The 24,749-nt window shown below is 40.2% G+C and overlaps 1 protein-coding gene across 3 annotated transcripts in view; it reads left to right on the top strand.

The window, feature by feature from the left end:
- The window catches only part of DMXL2 (Dmx like 2), a 208,440-nt gene that overhangs the window by 98,713 nt on the left and 84,978 nt on the right, over positions 1–24,749 (top strand). For all 3 annotated transcript variants that reach the window (XM_077127894.1, XM_077127893.1, XM_077127895.1), the window contains exon 14: positions 18,290–18,379. In XM_077127894.1, the coding sequence (XP_076984009.1) occupies positions 18,290–18,379 (90 nt within the window). The remainder of the gene's footprint in view (positions 1–18,289; positions 18,380–24,749) is intronic.

Raw genomic sequence — 24,749 nt, 5'->3', positions numbered from 1 at the left:
ATTTTCCTCTACCATTTTGCCTTTTGTATTATATATATCATATCTGTCTTTCCTTCTTTCTACACTTTTCTCCATGTCTCTCTCTTCTGTCTTTTTGTATCTGACTCTAGTGCTTCCTTTAGTATTTCTTGCAAAGCTGGTCTCTTGGTCACAAATTCTCTCAGTGACTTTTTGTCTGAGAATGTTTTAAATTCTCCCTCATTTTTGAAGGACAATTTTGCTGGATATAGGAGTCTTGGCTGGCAGTTTTTCTCTTTTAGTAACTTAAATATATCATCCCACTGTCTTCTAGCTTCCATGGTTTCTGCTGAGAAATCTACACATAGTCTTATTGGGTTTCCCTTGTATGTGACGGATTGTTTTTCTCTTGCTGCCTTCAAGATCCTCTCTTTCTCTTTGACCTCTGACATTCTAACTAGTAAGTGTCTTGGGGAACGCCTATTTGTGTCTAATCTCTTTGGGGTGCGCTGCACTTCTTGGATCTGTAATTTTAGGTCTTTCATAAGAGTTGGGAAATTTTCAGTGATAATTTCTTCCATTAGTTTTTCTCCTCCTTTTCCCTTCTCTTCTCCTTCTGGGATACCCACTACACGTATATTTGTACGGTTCACATTGTCCTTGAGTTCCCTGATACCTTGTTCAAATTTTTCCATTCTTTTCCGGATAGTTTCTGTTTCTTTTTGGAGTTCAGATGTTTCATCCTCCAAATCACTAATTCTATCTTCTGTTTCTTTAAATCTGTCATTGTAGGTATCCATTGTTTTTTCCATCTTTTCTACTTTATCTTTCACTTCCATAAGTTCTGTGATTTGTTTTTTCAGTTTTTCTATTTCTTCTTTATGTTCAGCCCATGTCTTTTTCATGTCCTCCCTCAATTTATCGATTTCGTTTTTGAAGAGGTTTTCCATTTCTGTTCGTATATTCAGCATTAGTTGTTTCAGCTCCTGTATCTCATTTGAACTATTGGTTTCTTCGTTTGACTGGGCCATATGTTCAATTTTCTGAGCGTGATCCGTTATCTTCTGCTGGCGTCTGGGCATTTAGTCAGATTTCCCCGGGTGTTCGACCCCACAGGTTGAAAGATTTTTCTGCGCAGTCTCTGGGTTCTGTTCTTCCTATCCTGCCCAGTAGGTGGCACACGTGGCACACGCCTGTCTGTGGGTTCCACCAGCGAAAGTTGCTGTGGGTCCCTCAACTCTGGAAAACTCTCGCCGTAGGGGAGGCCCGGCAACCGAAGCGTCCCGGAAGAATGCCAGCCGGCCCGGGGTTCCAAACGCGGGGAGGGTCGCCGGCTGTTGCAGCACAGGAGAGCGTCCGGCCAAACTAGCTAGTCGGCCCGGGGCACCAAGCGTGGCGGGAGGGCGCCAGCTGTCGCAGCCCGGGAGAGTGCACTGCTCCCAGCCGACGGGGGAGTCACGTGTTTGGAAGGGATCCCCCGGTCACTGTTCTCCGCAGTCTGGGGATTTCCGACCCAACTATCTCAGTTGTTCCGGGGGGCCTCGTGTGGTGGGGGCACCAGCCACCGCGGCCTAAGGGGACCGCCTGTCCAATTCTACCAGCTGGCCTGGGAAGGTGGAAGGGAGGGACTCTGGTCGCTTGCTGTCCCACCCAGGAAAGCCCGTGCCCCTTGGTGATCTCACCGGAGCTGGTTCTCCCAGATAGTCAGCCGTTCCAGGATGGGGTACGCTGTCCCTTTGATTTCCCTCGTGGCTCCGGGAGCTGCTCTGTATTATCTCCACTCCCCCAGTAGTTGTTCTGGAGGAGGAAAGGTGAGGGCGGCAAGGCTGTCGAGGCTGGTGGCGGAGGAGCACGGTGAAGGCGGGGGAAGAGGGCACCGTGTTGGTTGGAGAGCAGCCGGAGCAGGAGGGGGAGGAGGGGGGGTAGGGAGGTCGGGCGGCTCGGCTGCTGCGGGGCGCGTGCGCCGCGCGGCGGTCCGGCGGGGAGAGAGAGGGGGTAGGGAGGTCGGGCGGCTCGGCTGCTGCGGGGCGCGTGCGCCGCGCGGCGGTCCGGCGGGGAGAGAGAGGGGGTAGGGAGGTCGGGCGGCTCGGCTGCTGCGGGGCGCGTGCGCCGCGCGGCCTCAGTCATTTTTAAGAAGTTAAAAGAAAGAACACATTCTTTTATATTTACCCATATTCTTATCATTTTTCATAGTTCATCATTGCACTGTGTAGAATTTAAGTTTCCCTAAAGAACATTTCGTAACACTTCTTCAGTGCAGATATGGTAGTGATTAATTCTCCCAACTTACTTCTCTGAAAAAGTATTTTGTATGCAAATTTTGAACGATTTTTATTGGATATAGAATTCTAGGTGGACAAGTTTTGTTTTGTTTTGTTTTCATTATTTTAAAGAGGTTATTTCATTGTGTCCTGGCTGATAATTGTTGCTGAGGAGAAATCTGGATCATTTTCATGATTGTTCCCCCTTTTTCCTTAGGATATTTAAAATTTTTATGGTATTACTAATTTTCAGGAATTTGGTTGTCATGATAATGCTTTGGCGTGATTTTGTTTGTGTTCATCCTTCTTGGAGTTCATGGATATGTGGACTTACAGTATTCATCAAATTTGGGAAACATTGGCTATTATTTTATAGATACTTTTATACCCTTACCCCTTCCAGGATGCCAATTACACATATATTATACAATTTGATATTGTCTTCAAGTTTGCTGATATTTTCTTTGGCATTTTGTAACCCACTGTCAAGTACATTCAGTGAGTTTTCCATTTCACATATATTGTCTTTAATATCTAGAAGTTCTATTTGATCCTTTTTGATTTCTTACATTTTTCATTATTTTTTTTATTTTCAAATGTTTAAGATATTTAAAGTTGTTTTAAAGTCCTTATCTGTGTATTCCGTCATTTCTGTCATTACTGAATCTGTTTCAGTTAAAATATTTATCATTTTATAGCTCACATTTTCTTTCCTTTTTTTTTTTGCATATCAGGTGAACTTTTTATTGGCTGTCCAAAATCATGAATTTTATTCTGTGGAGTGTGTTGTTTTGTCTTCCTAAAATAATGTGGAGGTTTCTTTTATCAGTCAGTTAAATTGCTTTACAGATCAGTGTGATCCTTTTTTTTTTATGAGCATTTTTTTTATTAATTAAAGAAAAAAAGAAATTAACACATTTAGAAATCATTCCATTCTACATATGCAATCAGTAATTCTTAACATCATCACATAGATGTATGATCATCATTTCTTAGTACATTTGCATCGATTTAGGAAAAGAACTAGCAAAACAACAGAAAAAGATATAGAATGTTAATATAGAGAAAAAAGTAAAAATAATAATAATAGTAAAAAAAAAAAAGACACAGACAAACAAAAAAAAAACCTATAGGTCAGATGCAGCTTCATTCAGTGTTTTAACATGATTACTTTACAATTAGGTATTATTGTGCTGTCCATTTTTGAGTTTTTGTATCTAGTCCTGTTGCACAGTCTGTATCCCTTCAGCTCCAATTACCCATTATCTTACCCTGTTTCTAATTCCTGCTGGTCTCTGTTACCAATGACATATTCCAAGTTTATTCTCGAATGTCGGTTCACATCAGTGGGACCATACAGTATTTGTCCTTTAGTTTTTGGCTAGACTCACTCAGCATAATGTTCTCTAGGTCCATCCATGTTATTACATGCTTCATAAGTTTATTCTGTCTTAAAGCTGCATAATATTCCATCGTATGTATATACCACAGTTTGTTTAGCCACTCGTCTGTTGATGGACATTTTGGCTGTTTCCATCTCTTTGCAATTGAAAATAACGCTGCTGTAAACATTGGTGTGCAAATGTCCGTTTGTGTCTTTGCCCTTAAGTCCTTTGAGTAGATACCCAGCAATGGTTTTACTCATCTGTTGATAAGGTAGATAAAAGGAGGATCAGACTCAAGGTTTTCACAATCACACAGTCACATTGCGAAAGCCATATCGTTACACAAATATCTTCAAGAAACGTGGCTACTGGAACACAGCTGTATTAGTTAGGGTTCTCTACAGAAACAGAATCAACAGGAAATATTTGTAAATATAAAATTTATAAAAGTATCTCACATAACCATGGGAACGTAGAGTCCAAAATCTGTAGGGCAGACTGTGAAGCTGACGATTCCGATGGAGGGTCTGGATGAAATCCCCGGGAGAGGCTTGCCGACCAAAGCAGAAAGAGAACCTTTCTCTTCTGAATCCTCCTTAAAAGGCTTCCAGTGATTAGATTAAGTATCACTCATTAAAGAAGACACTCCCTGTTCTAGTTTGCTAGCTGCTGGAATGCAATATATGAGAAATGGAATGACTTTTAATAAGGGGAATTTAATGAGTTGCTGGTTTACAGTTCTAAGGCTGAGAAAATGTCCCAATTATAACAAGTCCATAGAAATGTCCAGTCACAGGCATCCAGGGAAAGATACCTTGATTCAAGAAGGCTGTTGAAGTTCAGGGTCTCTCTCTCAAGTGAGAAGGCATGTGGTGAACGCAGTCAGGGCTTCTCTCCCAGCTGGAAGGGCACATGGGGAACATGGCATCGTCATCTGCTAGTTTTCTCTCCTGGGTTCTGGTTTCATGAAGCTCCCCGGAGGGCATTTTCCTTTCATCTCCAAAGGTCACTGGCTGGTGGACTCTGCTTCATGGTGCTGCTGTCTCTGAATCTCTCATTCTCCAAAATACTTCCTCTTTTATAGGACTTCAGAAACTAATCAAGACCCACCCAAATGGGTGGAGACATGTCATCCCTTAATCCAGTTTAACAACCTTTCTTGACTAAATCACATCAACCAGGGAGATGATCCAATCACAGTTTCAAACATACAGTATTGAATAGAGATTATTCTAACTGTATGAAATGGGATTTATATTAAAACATGGCTTTTCTTAGGGGGCATACTTCCTTTCAAACCAGCAGACTCCCCTTGGCTGATTATAAATGAAATCAGCTGTGGATGTAGCCAACGTGATCATGACTTAATTCTATGAAATGTCCTCATAGCAAAAGACAGGCTAGCACTTGCCCAATCAAACAGGTTCCACCACTTGGCCAAGTTGACACATGAACCTGACCATGACAGTCCACCCCTTGTCAACTTGGCAGCTATACTCATCACCTTAAACCATACCTAATTTCTAAATAGAAAACAATAAGACATTTTTTTTTCTCCCAACAATACTCAGCTGTCCTGCATATAACCAGAAACACATTCAATCTCTCCAGAACAGGGTACAAGTCCTTGGGTAATATTCATTCTTAAACTTGATATCTTACAACTTAAATAGTATAACATGAGCAAAACAGCATTGCAGTCCTCGTTTCTGTAACTGATCACGTGGTCATAGTTCATGTTTATCACTACCTTCTTCCACTACCCGTTCCATGTTCCCTTTACCCTCAGCAAGCACTTTAGCTGGCCGTGGTTCTTTGCCTGGTGGGTTGATCCAGACCTTCATTCCTGAAATTTCAGAGCCATCGGTAGTCCTTTCTGGATTGGGTTGTTTCAGTTTTCCATTGATTTTAATCATAGGACATGGTAGTATTAAAAGATGCCCTAGGGGAGCCCCTATATTCCAAGAAAACTCCTCTTTACCTCCATTGTGTAGTTGCAGTCCTATTTCCCCCTGACAGTCAGGATTAATCACCCCAACCAGTAAGGGAATCCCCTTCTTGACTTGTTCATCCAGAGGTATGAGCAGCCCAAAGTGACCAGGTGGCAGTTTTAGATTCCAGTTCAGTGGAATCATTGTTGTTTCTCCTGGTAGAAGCACTTCCCCTTTTGGAATTAAAATCTGTAGACCAGCAGAGCTCAGGGTCGCAGGAACAGGAAGCAAAAATTTTCCCAGTGGATCACTCGGAGTAATAGTGAGTGGTGCCACTCCCATTTCCACCCCTTGGTTCCTGGACCCATGGATCCTGGCTATGGGAGAAACAGCACCATACAGTGGACACTGAGTCAGAGTTTACACAGCTTCCTGGAGAGCATTACCCCAGCCCTTCAAGTTATTGCCACCTAGTTGGCACCATAATTGAGTTTTCAAAAGGCCATTCCACCATCTGTCAATCCAGCTGCTTCTGGATGATGGGGAACATGGTAAGACCAGAGAATTCCATGAGCATGTGCCCATTCCCACACTTCATTTGCTGTGAAGTGTGTTCCCTGATCAGAAGCAATGCTGTGTGGAATACCATGACAATGGATAAGGCATTCTGTAAGCCCACGGATGGTAGTTTTGGCAGAAGCATTGCATGCAGGGAAAGCAAACCCATATCCAGAGTATGTGTCTATTCCAGTTAGAACAAATTGCTGCTCCTTCCGTGAAGGGAGTGGTCCAATGTAATCAGTCTGCCACCATGCCACCAGCTGGTCACCTCAGGGAATGGTACCATATCTGGGACTGAGTGTGGGTCTCTGCTGCTGGTAGATTGGGCACTCAGCAGTGGCTGTAGGCAGGTCAGCCTTGGTGAGTGGAAGTCCATATTGCTGAGCCCATGCATAACTTCCATTCCTACCACCATGACTACTTTCTTCATGACTCCATTGGGCAATGACAGAAGTTGCTGGGGAAAGAGGCTGACTGGTATCCACAGAACGGATCATCTTATCCACTTGATTATTGAAACCTTCCTCTGCTGAAGTCACCCTCTGGTGCTCATTCACATGGAACACAAATACGTTCATGTTTTTATCCACTCAGAAAGGTCTATCCACATACCTCTTCCCCAGACCTCTTTGTCACCAATTTTCCAATTGTGGTCCTCCCAAGTACCTGACCATCCAGCCAAACCATTAGCAACAACCCTTGAGTCTGTATACACATGCACCTCTGGCCAATTCTCCTTCCAAGCAAAATGAACAACCAGCTACACTGCTTGAAGTTCCTCTCAGTGGGAGGATTTCCCCTCACCACTGTCCTTCAAGGACACCCCAGAAGGGGTTTTAGTGCTACAGCTGTCCACTTTCAGGTGGTACCTGCTATTGTGCTGAACCATCTGTAAACCAGGCCCGAGTTTTTTATTCCTCAGTCAGTTCACTGTAAAGAACGCCTCAAGAGGCCATAGCTCTGGTCTGGGAAAGAGAAGGTAATGTGGCAGGAGTGGAGACCATGGGTATTTGGACCACTTCCTTATATAACTTACTTGTGCCTTCAGGACCTGCTCTGGCCCTATCTCATATGTACCATTTCCATTTTATGATGGAATGCTGCTGTGCATGCCCAACTTTATGGCTTGGTGGGTCAGACAACACCCAGCTCATGTTAGGCAACTCATGTCTCATGGTAACTTGGTGGCCCATCATTAAGTGTTCAGTCTCTACTAAGGCCCAGTAGCGGGCCAAAAGCTGCTTCTTAAAAGGAGAGTAGTTATCTACAGCAGATGGTAAGGCTTTGCTCCAAAATCCTAAGGGTCTGAATTGTGGTTCTCCTATAGGGGCCTGTCAGAGGCTCCAAACAGCATCTCTATTTGCCACTGACACTTCCAGCACCATTGTATCTGCTGGATTATATGGCCCAAGTGGAATAGCAGCAGCCTGGACCTGTCATAGAGCCTCCTCTTGTTTAGGTCCCCACTCAAAATTAGCAGCTTTTCTGGTCACTCAATAAATGGGCTGGAGTAGCACACCCAAGTGAGGAACTCGTTGTTGCCAAAATCCAAAGATACCAATTAGGCTTGTGCCTCTTTTTTGGTTATAGGAGGGGCCAGATGTAGTAACTTATCCTTCACCTTAGAAGGGATATCTCAATATGCCCTATACCACTGGACACCTGGAAATTTCACTGAGGTGGTAGGCCCCTGTATTTTTGTTAGATTTATCTCCTATCCTCTGACATGCAAATGCCTTACCAGTAAGTCTAGAGTAGTTGCTACTTCTTGCTCACTAGGTCCAATCAACATGATATCATCAATATAATGGACCAGTGTGATGTCTTTTGGGAGGGAGAAATGATCAAGGTCCCTGCAGACAAGATTATGACATAGGGCTGGAGAGTTTATATACTCCTGAGGTAGGACAGTGAAAGTATATTGCTGACCTTGCCAGCTGAAAGAAAACTGTTTCTGGTGGTCCTTACTAACAGCTATTGAGAAAAAAGCATTTGCCAGATCAATAGCTATATACCAGGTACCAGGGGATGTATTCATTTGCTCAAGCAATGATACCACATCTGGAACAGTGTGGTATCACACTACAAGTGTGCAGTAGCTACAATTGGAGTTACCACCTGGTTGAGCTTACAGTAATCCACTGTCATCCTCTAAGACCCATCTGTTTTCTGCACAGGTCAATTAGGAGAGTTGAATGGCGATGTGGTGGGACTCACCCACCCCCCCCCTCGCATCCTTCAAGTCCTTAAGAGTGGCAGTAATCTCTGCAATCCCTCCAGCAATCTGGTATTGCTTCTGCTTTACTATTTTGCTAGGTAGGGGCAGTTCTAGTGGCTTCTACTTGGCTTTTTCCCACCATAATAGCCCTCACTGCGTGAGTTAAAGAGCCAATGTGCAGATTCTGCCAGTTGCTCAGTATGTTTATTCCAATTATGCATTCTGGAACTGGGGAAATAACTATAGAACAGGCCCGGGGCCTCACTGGACCCACTGTGAGATTGATCTGAGCTAAAACTCTGTCGATCACCTGACCTCCATAACCCCCACTCTGACTGGTGGACCAGAGTGATGTTTTGGGTCCCCTGGAATTAAAGTCACTTCCGAGCCAGTGTCTAACAATCCCCGAAATATCTGATCATTTCCTTTTCCCCAGTGCACAGTGACCCTGTTAAAAGGCCTTAGGTCTCCTTGGGGAAGACTTGGAGGAAAATTAACAATATAGATTTGTGGCAGTTTAACAGGGTTCTCCCCCAAAGGGACAGGACCTCCCCTTCATTCAAGGGGCTCTGGGTTTGTAAACTGTCTCAAGTCTGGAAATTGATTAAGGGGCCGTGACTCTTGTCTTTTTGTAATTCAAGTTAGACTTCTGTTCACTTTACCTAAAACTCTTTTGTTTATACATCTCAAGCAAGAATTTAGTAGACTTCCCATCTATTGTATTTCTAGGTACCCCATGATTTACTAGCCAGTGCCACAAATCTCTACAAGTCAGATTATTTTGACTCCTGCTTTGAGTTTGCTGTCTAATATAATAGCCACATCCATCCTGTCTTTGGCAGTTAAGTACTGCCACCTGACTTCTGCCAACTTGAGATCTGGTCATACGCATTGTGTTTAAGGATCCCAGCTCAGTGACAGCAATTCCCACAGTAATATCTGACCTACAGAGAAATGCAGCTACAGAGCTCTTCGGGGATGATGACGCTAGTCTCACAAATTTATTACTCGCTGTTCTGGTAAAAGGTGCATCCTCCGGACATTCCTAGAGTGTAAGAGCAGGCTTTGCACGATAAATCCACTCTAGCATTCCAATCTCTCTAAGCCTCTGGATCCCCTCATCTATGTTATACCAGGACAGTTCTGGCATTTCAACCTCAGGTAATGTCAGCCACCTTTTGATCCATGTTTCAACCAACCATCCAAACAAACTTTAATGCCTTTTCTAACCCCTCAAGCTATTACATTGAATGCAGAATCTCTGCTTAGTGGGCCCATATCAATAAATTCAGCCTGATCCAGCCTTATATTCCTCCCACCATTATCCCACACCCTTAAAATCCATTGCTACACATATTCCCCTGATTTCTGTCTATATAAATTGGAAAACTCACACAGTTCTTTTGAAGTATAATGTACCTCCTCATGTGTAATACTTTGTACCTCACCTTTAGGGGCCTGTTGGGACTTTAGTTATAGGTCTGAAAGAAATGAGGGGTGGTAAAGGTGGGTCATGAAAAGAATTAAAAGTCTCTTCCAAGCCGTTTGCTTCAGGGCCTTCATTTGAAGCTTCATCTGGTGAAACAGGATTAATCACTCTAGGGCTAATCCCTTCAGGTGGAGTTGGCATGGCCAACTCCTCAAGGCAGGCTGGAGGTGGAGCAGCTATGTCCTCAGGGCAGACTATTACATGGTTAGCTAGAGAAGACTCACCATGACCTAGGGCTTCAACTTCGCCACCGACATCATTTTCCATCCATATGCTGCTGTCCCATTTTTCAGGGTCCCATTCCTTTCCAATCAGTGCCCTCACTTTAATGGGAGACACCATTGCAAGATTGAGATTTCAATTTACGTTGTAAAGTTGCTACTATAATAATAACATTCTGAGTCAGATTTTCATAGATCGCAAGTCTACATCTACAGGAGATAAGATTTTTCTTCAGGACACTCGCAGAAATGTCTACATCTGTCAGATGGTGCTTAAGGTTCTCATTTGAAGACTTAAGGGCTTCCTTTTCACTCATTAATGTATACAGTGTATCTAACAAGAACAAGCCAACATCTCTATACTTCTTATTTCCACAAAACTGCATAAAGGTGTCAAAAACATTATCCCCTAGAGTCTGGCTTCGTACAAATGAAGCATTCTAAGAATCAAATCGTGGTATTTTGACTATCTCTTTTTCCAACTCACTACATGGATTGGCAATGGCATCCTGATTATGGGAATCAGAGTCCTTAGTACCTTTGAGTCCAGTCAAAGTAGAAAATCATTCATAATCATTCTGCGAGTTACGGTTTATGAAAGAATAACCTCTGGGTGATGTGGTCCAGAGGTCAGCTTCTTGGGGCACAGGCAAGACAGAAGAGGGTTCAGAACGGATCAAGTGTTAGGATACGATAAAGAATAACTAGAAAATTCTATTCTTTTTGCCCTTTTGTGTCTATTCCTTTTCTTTATTTAAGAAAAGAAAAGAAAAAAACTTTTCTCTCCACCGCAGGGAAACACAGATTCCATTATCATTGCATTATTATCATTGTATGGTGATATCAATTCAATCACAGTTCCACTTGAAACCTAAAGTGTAGTTGTTGCTCCTATCAGTTCTCAACAGAGCAGGGAATGTAGGAAAAAGGAAACAGTTTACATAAAGGAAAGCTGTTACAGCACCTGCTTCTATAGCTGGTCACAAAGTACAAGTTGGATAATCATGATTTCCTTCTTTTACCACCAGATTCTGTTCTCTTATACTTTTTTCTTTCCTCTTTTTAAATTTATTTTATTTATTTCTTCTTATATTGTTTTTTAAATTTGTTTTTTATTGTGATACTATAAAATTTGGAATTTTAACCATTTTTTAACAGTACAATACAGGGCATTAATTATATTTACAATTTTGTGCTATCATCACTACAATCCATTGCCAAAACTTTTTTAGTCATCAGAAACAGAAGCTGTACTCATTAAGCAATAACTCCCATTCCCACATCCCCAGGTGCTGGTAACTTCAGGTCTACTTTCTGTCTCTATGAATTTTGTTTTTTCTAGATATTCATAGAAGTGGAATCATATAATATTTGTCCTTTGGTGTCTGGCTAATTTCACTCAGCATAATGTTTTCAAGGTTGTCCATGTTGTTGCAAGTATCAGAACTTCATCTCCTTTTTATGGCTGAATAACATTCAATTGTATGTGTGTACCACATTTTGTTTATCCATTCGTCTGGACACTTGGGTTGTTTCTACCTTTTGGCTATTGTGAATAATGCTACTATGAACATTACAAGAATCTGTTTGAATCCCTGCTTTCACTTTGGGGTGTATACCTAGGAGAGGAATTGTCAGGTCATATGATAATTCTGTTTAACTTTTCGAGGAACTGCCAAACCTTTTTCATGGCCCCTTACACTTTTGCCAGCACCTTGGTTGTTAGATTTTTTTTTCACCTGATTGAATGGCCCAAACATTCATTCCCACAGGATCCAAGTCCTCTGAGATACTGACATAACCTTCCTGGTCCTCCTTATGCAGTAATAAACCAGAATCAACCACACCCTGACCAATTGTTCTCACCTGCATATTGGTTAAATATCCAGGAGTTCAAAATGGTCAAATGCCTGTCTCAGCTTCTAGTTTAATGGAACCTTGACTGTGTTACCTGATGGAAGTATTTCTTTCTTGAGCACTATACCCTACAAACATATGGGGTCTTAGATTTTGGGGATAGAAATGAAAAATTTAAGAAGGTGGGTTATTAGGTGTAAAGTGAGAGAGCTTACTCCTACCTCCACCCTTTAATTCACAGAGCTGTGTTTTTTGGCTATGGAGAAACGGCATTTTATACTGGCTATTAGTTTAACATGTATACTGGTGTTGTAACTTCAGAAAGCATTCTACTGTTTTATTAAGCCAGCTGCTTCCCAGTGAAGAGCCGCTTGGTAAGTCCAGTAAATTTTTTGAGAGAAGACCCATTACCATACTTCTTCTGCATGGGCAGAAGAGTGAGGCACTCAACCTGGGTGCAAATTTTAAGGGAGCACCAAAAAACCTGGTAATGAAGGTAAATAGTATTTTAATGCAATATTTTAAACAATAAAAATTAATGCAAAAAATCCGATGTGAAAGAAACTGCCAAAATTTTAAATAAAGACAAGATCCAACAGTGCCGTACTGAACCATGCTGGAGTCTGAGGCAAAATGAATAAAGGGCATTCATATATACTTATGGTTACGTATATTTTAATGGTTAATTTTATCTAGAACCTGAAAGTAGTTAAAAAATTGAAAAATTAGAACATATTAAAATGCAACATTATTTTGGGTTTAAATATTTTAAAATATTTTAAAATATTTATTGGCTTTATAGGAAGTAAACCCATCAATAGTATCAAAATCTGTTTCTTTGCTTATCTTATTTTCATTTGAGAGTTGAGAGTTACAGTAAATGAGAGAAAGTAATTTTGAAAGTATGTTTGATTTAATATAAAACTTTTATAAGAGATATGAATATACTTCCAAAATATGAAAATAAGTGAAGAGAAAAGAAAAGGAATTGGAAATGTATAACTCACCAGGTAAGGTACCAATTATTATGGAAAAAGTGCATCTCAAATATAAAAAATTAAGGAGATTGTAGTTGTGGTGTTTTGAAACTATCTGTACCCCTGGAAAACATATTCTTAAAATTAATCCATTCCTGTGGGTGTGAACTCAATTTAAGTAGGACGTTTCAATGAGGTTACTTTAGTTAAGGTCTACCCACCTCAATCAGATGGGTCTTAATCTATTATTAAAGTCCTTTATAAGATAATAAGATTCAGACAAAGAGAGAGAAAACCACAGGAAGCAAGATGCTGAAACAGAACCAGAAGAGATTAGGAGATGCTGCCATGTGCCTTGCATGTGACAGAAGAATCCAGGATTGCTGGCAGCTGGTCTTCAGGAAGAAAGCATCCTCTAGGTAAAGCCTTGATTTGGACATTTTCACAGTTTTGAAGCTTTAAGCTTTTAAGCTAGTAAATTACCATTGTCAAAAGTCAGCCTGTTTCATGGTATATTGCTTTCAGCACCTGGCAAATTAAAACAGCCATCGAAACTCTTTTTTGTTTTATTATTTTTTTAACACTAGGAAACTAAAACAATTGGCATCTGTATGAGTTTCCTACTGTTGCTGTATCAATGTACCACAAACAAAAACTGACAAATTTCCACATCAGAAATGTATTACCTTACAATTCTGTAGGTCAGAGTCCTAAAACAAAGATATTGGTAGAGCTGCATTTCTTCTGGACAGTCTAGGGGACCATCTGTTTCCTTGACTTTTCCATCTTTTAGAGGCTGCCTGCATTCCTAAACTTATGGCCCTTTCTTCCAACTTCAAAGCCAACAACATAGCATTTTCAAATCTCTCTCTTCCTCCCTCTCTGATATCTGCTTCTGTTGTCACATCTCTTTTTCTGAATCAGATCCTCCTGCTTCTCTTCTAAAAACATCTATTTGATTATATTGGGCCCACCTGCATAATCCCAGATAATTTTCCCCTCTCAGTATCCTTAATTTAATCACATCTACAAAATCCTTTTTGCCATGTAAAGGGACATTCACAGATTCTTGGAATTAAGATGTGGACACCTTGGCGGGGGGCAGTCTGTCTGTTATAGTGAAATAATTTCACGTTTGAAATGAAGATATGAAAAATTAACTGGGGTCTTTAGATTTTAAATTTTTAGTTGGAGAAAAGTTATGTTTTAGTGGAGAAATCTGCTTTACAGAAAGCAGCCACTGACTTTAATCTTAAATATTCTGACATTTTAAGTCCAGTAGAAATGTCATCTGAAAGAGTTTTAAACATTGTGCACAGTCAGTAATTTGTAATATGAAATCAACATTATGTTTAGATCTTTTAAAACTGATTCACGAATTTTACTTTGTATAATCATAGCCAAATTGAGGATTTTTAAAAAACAATACCAGTTACAGGGTCATTCTACAGAAGAAATTTCAGTAAGCTGAAATTAATTAAAAATTATTTGTCATTGTCAAAAGAAATCGTCAAATAAGGTGTTTTCCCTGCATGGTAAACAAGATATTGAAAAAGTAGATTTTGAAAATATAATTGCTGAATTTACTTCCATTATAGCCAGGAAAGTAAAACTATAATTCGTTCTGTATGGGATAGAAATAAAATATTTAAACTTAGTGTTATGTTTTAATATGCTTAATTTTTAATTTTTCAATACTTATTCAAGTATTTAGTGTTCTAAAAAAATTGATCATTAAAAATACATAAAGACGCATGTGTACATTTTTTCTTTTACCTTAGCCTCTATTATGACTCATCAATGCACTATCTGCTCTGTCTTTATTTAATATATTGATATTTTATTCATTATGGGTTTCATTGCATTAATTTTGATTTTCTTAAATATTGCATGAAAATACTATTTATCTTGATTATTGAATTTTTTCGGTGTTCCCTTAAATTTTTTTTTACCAAAGTGAGAGCTTCGCTGTTCTTCCCTTAATTCTGGCCATGTGTTCCAATGTAAAATGAGCTTAATTGGAGACAAAGTTGAGTGGATGACTATAGTGTTGAATCAGGCATTTCATAAATCCCAGTTGTTTTAGTTTGTTAAAGCTGCCGGAATGTAATATACCAGGTATGGAGTGGCTTTTTAAGAGGGAATGTATTAAATTGCAAGTTTTCAATTCTCAGGCTATGAAAATGTCCAAATTAAAGCATCCAGAGAAAGATACCTTAACCCCAAAGAAAGGGCCGATGAAGTTAGGGGTTTCTCTCTCAAATGGAAGGGCACATGGCAAAATTTACTAGTTTTCCCTTCTTATTTCATAAGGCTTCCCCTTCTGCATCTCCAGAGGTCTCAGACTTGGTGGGCTCTGTTGGTTGGCTCTGAGCTTTTTCCAAAATGGTTCCCTCTTAAACGGCTCCAGTAAGCAGCCCCACTGTGAATGGGTAGAGACATCTCCTTGGGAACCGTCTAAAGTTACCACCCACAATTAGGTGGGTCGCATCTTCATGAAAACAACTGGAAAGATCCTTCCAAGCAATAATAAAAAACATGACTTTTCTGGGATACAGGACCATTTCAAATTGGTATACCAGTTTTAGTTCTAAGAGTTGTGGACAAGGATCCCTAGCTGGAATATGTGTCTATCATTGCCAGGGGATCTCAATTTTGGCTGCATTTTGAAAGCATCTGAGGAGTTTGTAAAACTCCTGATGAACAGATTGCATCCCAGAGCAATCAATCTCTAGGAATTACATCCATGCATCAGTGATTTGTTTAAAGTTCTACAGGAGATTCAGTGTGCAGCCGTAGTTGAGAACCATTGAGTAGAGTAGTACTTCTTAAACTTGAATATGCACACAAGTCATCTGGGGATTTTGTTAAAATGCAGGTGCATTAGCTTCAGTCAGAGCCTGATACCCCTAGTCCCTTGACCACACTTTAAGTAACAAAGCTTTTAGATATGCTATGGAAATTCCTGTAGTTTGACCTCACCAACTGGATGTAGACCACATTTTTTTTTGAATTTCAAACCAACAAACCTGGCAGACTATTAACACCATTTAGAAGTGCCTGAGGTAACACTTTAAATCCTGAATTTTGGGTGCATGTCCCCATAATAAACTCATCCCTACTATTTATTTTGTCCCCCTTGATCTAATAACCCTAGAATCCACTTTTATGCATGCTTTTAGGAATCCTGCTGATAATAGATTAGAAAGATCCTACACCTCCAGTGTATATGCTCTTTTTCCCAGAGCTGACTTTATAATTCTACCTCTAGGCTAAGGTGGAATTTAACCCCTCTTATTGGTCTGGAGGCAGTGGAGGTGGGTGCAGTGAATAGGCATCTCTTGTGAGGCAGTTTTTCTAGGTAAAGTTACTGAAACGTTTTTATGCAAGAGAAGGCTGGTTGGAGGACAGAAGAAAGAAGATTGCTTTTTCCAGTAGAAAGGTTTTGGGGGGTTAGGGGATTCAGAATTAGGCTTCACCTGTTAACTCAGATATCCTCATCCCAAAACACCCAGTCCCATTTCTTCTCAGCCGTTCCTCTTACCTTAGTATAAGAAATCTGTAGGGATTATATTTATAAATCTATAAAAAAACACAATCTTTGTAATCATTGATATTGCGATAATGACTAATGCCATAAGTACTTGCCCTCTCAAGGCCTTGCCATTTACCATCATGTTATTAGTATAATTAAGTATTCATGTTGGTATTCCATAAAATGGTCTATCAGTGTCTTATTTCCTCCGCTCAAGAAGGGTATTTTTCTACTCTCTCTCTCTATATATAAGCAACCTAATCCCAGAATCCCATTTTTAATGGATTTTTTGAACAATACTGTTTCTTAATACCATAGCTGGTACCAATTTCTTATAGGTAGTTAGATTCTAGCAGAAATCGATGGCATCAAAAGGGTTTATTTAGCTGAAGAATTGAATGAAGAATCTGCTTTAGAAGTATGAACAGGAGTAAGGAAAACAACCTTCTCTAGCAATAACAGTAAGTCATTATTACCCATAGGCCTGAAGGGTCAAGGGAAACCATGTTAACAGAGCTACGGAAGAGGGACTGTCTGAGTGAGATTGTGTCTACAGAGGAACACAATGATACTTAGAACTGTGGTGAGAAGGGTAGGGATCAGGGGGATTAAATAACCTGACTCCTCTCTTTCCTCCTGCTTGTGCTCGCCATTCCCTGTATCCAGCCATAATCCAGAGGACAGTCGGGTCTGCATTGTATCATTCATGGGAATTTAGCTTCCTGAGGCTTAAAGCAGGACAGAGAAAGGGCGAAGAGATCTGTAGATAGATGGTAGTAGCAAATGAATAATAGGACATTTCTATATAGCAGTGATTTTCAAACATTCTGGACCATAACTTACAGTGAGGAATATGTTTTACAGTTATGCATGAGTATGTATATACAAGTGAAACAAAAATTTTATGAAATATTTTCTAATATTAGAATATATATAGAACATTTTATAAATATGTCATAATTCCTTCTCTCTTACATTTCATTCCATTGAAAACGGTGATTGTGATCCATAAAACTGACTTAATGGTTTGTAACCTACAATTTGAAAAATACTGCCACGGTTATTCTCCTCCTTTTTGAACAAAAAGCCCTTACCTAGACTCATACTTTGATTTACTAATGCCTTGCTGGGCAAAATGAATGAGACAATCCGTTGAATCATTTACTATCTAATAAGTTTGAAAGAAGGGCTATGATTGTGATCACAAAGAAAGGAACAGTACACTGTGTATGGAAATCAAGGATGTTTAAAGAATTAGTGATTGAATGGGGGTGTATAAGAGGGAAGGTGCTTATTCAAAGTTTATGGTTCTTTTTCTGGGTTGCTATTTCTTGTCACTGATGAGGAGCAAGTAAGGAAGCAAATATTAATAAACACTACCATGCCAGGTACTTTCTCATAAGTTATTTCATTCCATCTTTTTGGTGATAGTATTATCCCTATTTCCAGCTGAGGAAATAAATTCAGGAAGTCAGGTAATATACTCAGAGTTTTGTAGCAAGTATATGACAATTTTCAAAGCCCGTGGAAAGACCTTAAAGGTTTGCTTACTGGAAAAAGTAGAAATGTAGCAATTTCATTGTTTGCTTCAATGCTGCAATGGTTGTTTATCATTCTTATTATGAAATCTGTGAAAATAAAGAAAACACATAAAAAGAACTAGACACTTTGATGTTATATGCTATTTATACTCACTAAAGATTGTTTTCTAACTGCTTAGTTAATTTTAAAAAATGAGACTGAGAATGAGTATGGAAAGTTGAAATATTTCTTGGAATATCTTAATTACCATTTTCAATCAGTGAATATTTAAATGTTCAATATGTGCTGTATCATATTGAGAGTAGATTCAGAAATTGTTGCTCATTACCCTTTTGTATGTTTTTTTTTTTACAGAAACTTATTGGAGAGGTGTTTAATATTGTGAGTCAACAGTCTACTGCTCGACCTGGCTGCATTATTGAACTGGATGCAATAACCGACCAAGTAAAAATTCATGCTTGTGAATTGGTGATATTAATATGCTTTGTCCCAGAGTGTTTTATATGTATATGATATATTTCATTCTCAGAATAATTCTCTTGTCTGAGAATTATATACAGCCAACTTCTGTTGATTCCCATAGTGAAAATCGAATGATTTAGGAATTATTCTTCTCCATTTGAATTGTATCTATAGCCTTATTTCCTGTTTAAGGGAAATTTGATACCGTCAGGGACGACAATGACCCTGATGTTGAAATGCTGAGGAAAAATACAATACAGCTGCGTACAGCTCTGGTTGTACTCATCTCGACTCTCAGCTTTAGAGTGTTTGCTTCCTTATGCCATGCTAGGTATTTTTATGAGGTCTGTTACAGTGCAGATGAAATTAGGATCAAAGTTTACATTAACTTACTAATCACAGATCTTTTGTTTAGTCAGTTTCCCTCCTTAGCTACTTATACCTAAGAAAGGAGAAACTTACTCTCTACAGGGAGCTTATAAAACCCATCCTGGACCTCAGGATTTATGTTTCTTCAGGATCATGTTTATGGAATACAAGATTGAACTAACACATTCACTCAAACATAAAAAATGTTAGTTTGGGACTTCCGGAGAAGATGGCAGCTTAGTAAGGTGCCCGCGTCTTAGTTCCTCCTCCAGAACAACTACTAAAGAACTAGAAACAATACAGAACAGCTCCTGGAGCCACAATAGAGACCAGACACACAGTGTACCCCATTCTGGACCGGCTGGACCGGCTAAGAGACTCCGCTGCAGTGAGGTCCCCGAGAGGCACACGCGTCCCTGGGCCGCGGTGGCTGCCGGCCGGAGCCCCTCCCTCCCTCCTTCCCGGGCCGGCTGGGAGCTTCAGATCGGCAGTTCCCCAAGCCGCGGCGTCCGGCGCCCCTCCCCCACGCGCGGCTTCCCGGGTCAGCTGGGGGCCTCGGATCGGCAGTTCCCCAAGCTGCGGCGGCCGGCAACCGGAGCCCCTCCCACACACGCAGCTTCCAGGGCCGGCCAGGAGCCTCGGATCAGCGATTTCCCAAGCCGCGGTGGCCGGTGACCAGAGCCCCTTCCACACACGCGGCTTCCTGGGCTGGCTGGGAGCCTTGGATCGGCGGTTCCCCAAGCCGTGGCGGCCCTCCCACACACGGCTTCCCGGGCCGGCTGGAAGCCTCGGATTGGCAGTTCTTCAAGCTGCGGCGGCCGGCGACCAGAGGAGCCCCTTCCACACACGCAGCTTCCCAGGCCAGCTGGGAGCCTCGGATTGGCAGTTCGCCAAGCCGCGGCGGCCGGCTACCGCAGCCCCTCCCACACACGTGGCTTCCTGGGCCAGCTGGGAGCCTCGGAACAGCAGTTCGCCAAGCCGCAGCATCTGGCGACCACAGCCCCTTCCACACACGCGGCTTCCCAGGCCGGCTGGGAGCCTCGGATCAGCGGTCCCCCAAGCTGTGGTGGCCGGCACCCCTCACCCACAGGCGACTTCCCGGAGGGAAAGGAAAGAATCTCCAACAGTAGTAGAGACTGAGCCCAACCTAACATCAATAGTGGCATTAATGAACAACTTCTGACTACTAAAAATAGGCCCTCAGCTCAGGTGAAATTGATCAAAGTGGAAGTTGCCAATTGGACTAACTGAAAAAGAGGAAAGGGGGCGAAACAGAGCCTTCTGCGGCTGTTTCTACGGAGGCTTCGTTGCCTCTGGGCTCAGCACTGGGATTACACAGGTTGCAACTGCCCCGAATGCAGAAACAGGCTGCTTTCAGGGCTCTCTACCACCTGAACCTTCCCCGCGGGAGGGATGAAATGCAACTCAGGTGGAATCCCTCTCTCAAGGAATTCAGATCCCAGGACTTTACAATTTGAAGCCATTAAAACCAACCTACAACCTTTCCTCTGTCTCCACCACACACCCAGCAGTGAGAGTCTTCCAAAGTTAAAGGAGCCACAACATCTTTTGCTGATTGGACCCGCAGACAAACAAGCTCCACATACTGGGCAGGATAAGAAAAACAGAGCCCAGAGACTTCACAGGAAAGTCTTTCAACCTGCTGGATCCCACACTCAGGGAAATCTGATTAAATGCCCAGACGCCAGCAAAAAATAACAAATCACACCAAAAAAATTGAAGATATGGCCCAGTCAAAGAAACAAACCAATAGCTCAAATGAGATACAGGAGCTGAGAAAACTAATTCTGAATATACGAACAGAAATGGAAAACCTCTTCAAAAACCAAATCAATAAATTGAGGGAGGACATGAAGAAGGCATGGGATGAACAAAAAGAAGAAATGGAAAGTCTGAAAAAACAAATCACAGAACTTATGGGAATGAAAGATACAGTAGAAGAGATAAAAAAAAACAGTGGAAACGTACAATGGTAGATTTCAAGAGACAGAAGCTAGAATTAGTGAACTGGAGGATGGAACATCTGAAATCCAAAAAGAAACAGAAACTATAGGGAAAAGAATGGAAAAATTTGAGCAGGGGCTCAGGGAATTGAATGATAATATGAAGCGCACAAATATACGTGTTGTGGGTGTCCCAGAAGGAGAAGAGAAGGGAAAAGGAGGAGAAAAACTAATGGAAGAAATTATCACTGAAAATTTCCCAACTCTTATGAAAGACCTAAAATTACAGATCCAAGAACTGCAGCGCACCCCAAAGAGAATAGACCCAAATAGGCATTCTTCAAGACACTTGCTAGTTAGAATGTCAGAGGTCAAAGAAAAAGAGAGGATCTTGAAAGCAGCAAGAGGAAAAACAATCCATCACATACAAGGGAAACCCAATAAGACTATGTGTAGATTTCTCAGCAGAAACCAGGGAAGCTAGAAGACAGTGGGATGATATATTTAAATTACTAAAAGAGAAAAACTGCCAACCAAGACTTCTATATCCAGCAAAATTGTCCTTCAAAAATGAGGGAGAAATTAAAACATTTTCAGACAAAAAGTCACTGAGAGAATTTGTGACCAAGGGACCAACTCTGCAAGAAATACTAAAGGGAGCACTAGAGTCAGATACGAAAAGACAGAAGAGAGAGGTATGGAGAACAGTGTAGAAAGAAGGAAAATCAGATATGATATATATAATACAAAAGGCAAAATGGTAGAGGAAAATATTATCCAAACAGTAATAACACTAAAAGTTAATGGACTGAATTCCCCAATCAAAAGACATAGACTGGCAGAATGGATTAAAAAACAGGATCCTTCTATATGCTGTCTACAGGAAACACATCTTAGACCCAAAGATAAACACAGGTTGAAAGTGAAAGCTTGAGAAAAGATATTTCATGCAAATAACAACCAGAAAAGAGCAGGAGTAGCTATACTAATATCCAACAAATTAGACTTCAAATGTAAAACAGTTAAAAGAGACAAAGAAGGACACTATCTACTAATAAAAGGAACAATTAAACAAGAAGATATAACAATCATAAATATTTGCGCACTGAATCAGAATGCCCCAAAATACGTGAGGAATACACTGCAATCACTGAAAAGGGAAATAGACACATATACCATAATAGTTGGAGACTTCAATTCGCCACTCTCATCAATGGACAGAACATCTAGACAGAGGATCAATAAAGAAATACAGAATTTGAATATTACTATAAATCAGCTAGACTTAACAGACATTTGTAGGACATTACACCCCAGAACAGCAGGATACACCTTTTTCTCAAGTGCTCATGGATCATTCTCAAAGATAGACCATATGCTGGGTCACAAAGCAAGTCTCAACAAATTTAAAAAGGTTGAAATCATACACAACACTTTCTCGGATCATAAAGGAATGAAGTTGGAAATCAATAATAGGCGGAGTGCCAGAAAATTCACAAATACGTGGAGGCTCAACAACACACTCTTAAACAACGAGTGGGTCAAGGAAGAAATTACAAGAGAAATTAGTAAATATCTCGAGGCGAATGAAAACGAAAACACAACATATCAAAACCTATGGGACGCAGCAAAGGCAGTACTAAGAGGGAAATTTATTGCCCTAAATGCCTATATCAGAAAAGAAGAAAAGGCAAAAATTCAGGAAATAACTGTCCACTTGGAAGAACTGGAGAAAGAACAGCAAACTAACCCCAAAGCAAGCAAAAGGAAAGAAATAACAAAGATTAGAGCAGAAATAAATGAAATTGAAAACATGAAAACAGTAGAGAAAATCAATAAGACCAGAAGTTGGTTCTGTGAGAAAATCAATAAGATTGATGGGCCCTTAGCAAGATTGACAAAAAGAAGAAGAGAGAGGATGCAAATAAATAAGATCAGAAATGGAAGAGGAGACATAACCACTGACCTCACAGAAATAAAGGAGGTAATAACAGGATACTATGAACAACTTTATGCTAATAAATACAACAATGTAGATGACATGGACAAGTTCCTAGAAAGGCATGAACAACCAACTTTGACTCAAGAAGAAATAGATGACCTCAACAAACCAATCACAAGTAAAGAAATTGAATCAGTCATTCAAAAGCTTCCAAGTATAAGTTTCATAAGATATCTCCCTACATTTTCCTCTACCTGTTTTATGGTCTTAGACCTAATGTTTAGATCATTGATCCATTTTGAGTTAACTTTTGTATAGGGTGTGAGATATGGGTCCTCTTTCATTCTTTTGCATATGGATATCCAGTTCTCTAGGCACCATTTATTGAAGAGACTGTTCTGTCCCAGGTGGGTTGGCTTGACTGCCTTATCAAAGATCAAATGACCATAGATGAGATGGTCTATATCTGAGCACTCTATTCGATTCCATTGGTCGATATATCTATCTTTATGCCAATACCATGCTGTTTTGACCACTGTGGCTTCATAATATGCCTTAAAGTCTGGCAGCGTGAGACCTCCAGCTTCGTTTTTTTCCCTCAAGATACTTTTAGCAATTCGGGGCACCCTACCCTTCCAGATAAATTTGCTTATTGTTTTTTCTATTTCTGAAAAATAAGTTGTTGGGATTTTGATTGGTATTGCATTGAATCTGTAAATCAATTTAGGTAGGATTGACATCTTAACTATATTTAGTCTTCCAATCCATGAACACGGTATGCCTTTCCATCTATTTAGATCTTCTGTGATTTCTTTTAACAGTTTTTTGTAGTTTTCTTCGTATAGGTTTTTTGTCTCTTTAGTTAAATTTATTCCTAGCTATTTTATTCTTTTAGTTGCAATTGTAAATGGAATTCGTTTCTTGATTTCCCCCTCAGCTTGTTCATTGCTAGTGTATAGAAATGCTACAGATTTTTGAATGTTAATCTTGTAACCTGCTACTTTGCTGTACTCATTTATTAGCTCTAGTAGTTTTCTTGTGGATTTTTCTGGGTTTTCGACGTATAATATCATATTGTCTGCAAACAGTGATGGTTTTACTTCTTCCTTTCCAATTTTGATGCCTTGTATTTCTTTTTCTTGTCTAATTGCTCTGGCTAGAACCTCCAACATGATGTTGAATAATAGTGGTGATAATGGACATCCTTGTCTTGTTCCTGATCTTAGGGGGGAAAGTTTTCAATTTTTCCCCATTGAGGATGATATTAGCTGTGGGTTTTTCATATATTCCCTCTATCATTTTAAGGAAGTTCCCTTGTATTCCTATCTTTTGAAGTGTTTTCAACAGGAAAGGATGTTGAATCTTGTCAAATACCTTCTCTGCATCAATTGAGATGATCATGTGATTTTTCTGCTTTGATTTGTTGATATGGTGTATTACATTAATTGATTTTCTTATGTTGAACCATCCTTGCATACCTGGGATGAATCCTACTTGGTCATGATGTATAATTCTTTTAATGTGTTGTTGGATTCGATTTGCTAGAATTTTGTTGAGGATTTTTGCATCTACATTTATTAGAGAGATTGGTCTGTAGTTTTCTTTTTTTGTAATATCTTTGCCTGGTTTTGGTATGAGGGTGATGTTGGCTTCATAGAATGAATTAGGTAGCTTTCCCTCCAGTTCGATTTTTTTGAAGAGTTTGAGGAGAGTTGGTACTAATTCTTTCTGGAATGTTTGATAGAATTCACATGTGAAGCCGTCTGGTCCTGGACTTTTCTTTTCAGGAAGCTTTTGAATGACTGATTCAATTTCTTTACTTGTGATTGGTTTGTTGAGGTCATCTATTTCTTCTTGAGTCAAAGTTGGTTGTTCATGTCTTTCCAGCAACCCGTCCATTTCATCTAAATTGTTGTATTTATTAGCGTAAGTTGTTCATAGTATCCAGTTATTACCTCCTTTATTTCTGTGAGGTCAGTGGTTATGTCTCCTCTTCCATTTCTGATCTTATTTATTTGCATCCTCTCTCTTCTTCTTTTTGTCAATCTTGCTAAGGGCCCATCAATCTTATTGATTT

This window comes from Tamandua tetradactyla, chromosome 14, assembly GCF_023851605.1.
Source record: "Tamandua tetradactyla isolate mTamTet1 chromosome 14, mTamTet1.pri, whole genome shotgun sequence".
Taxonomy (NCBI): domain Eukaryota; kingdom Metazoa; phylum Chordata; class Mammalia; order Pilosa; family Myrmecophagidae; genus Tamandua; species Tamandua tetradactyla.
Note: the sequence above shows the minus strand (reverse complement) of the source record. Positions and strands in the feature narration are given on the sequence as shown.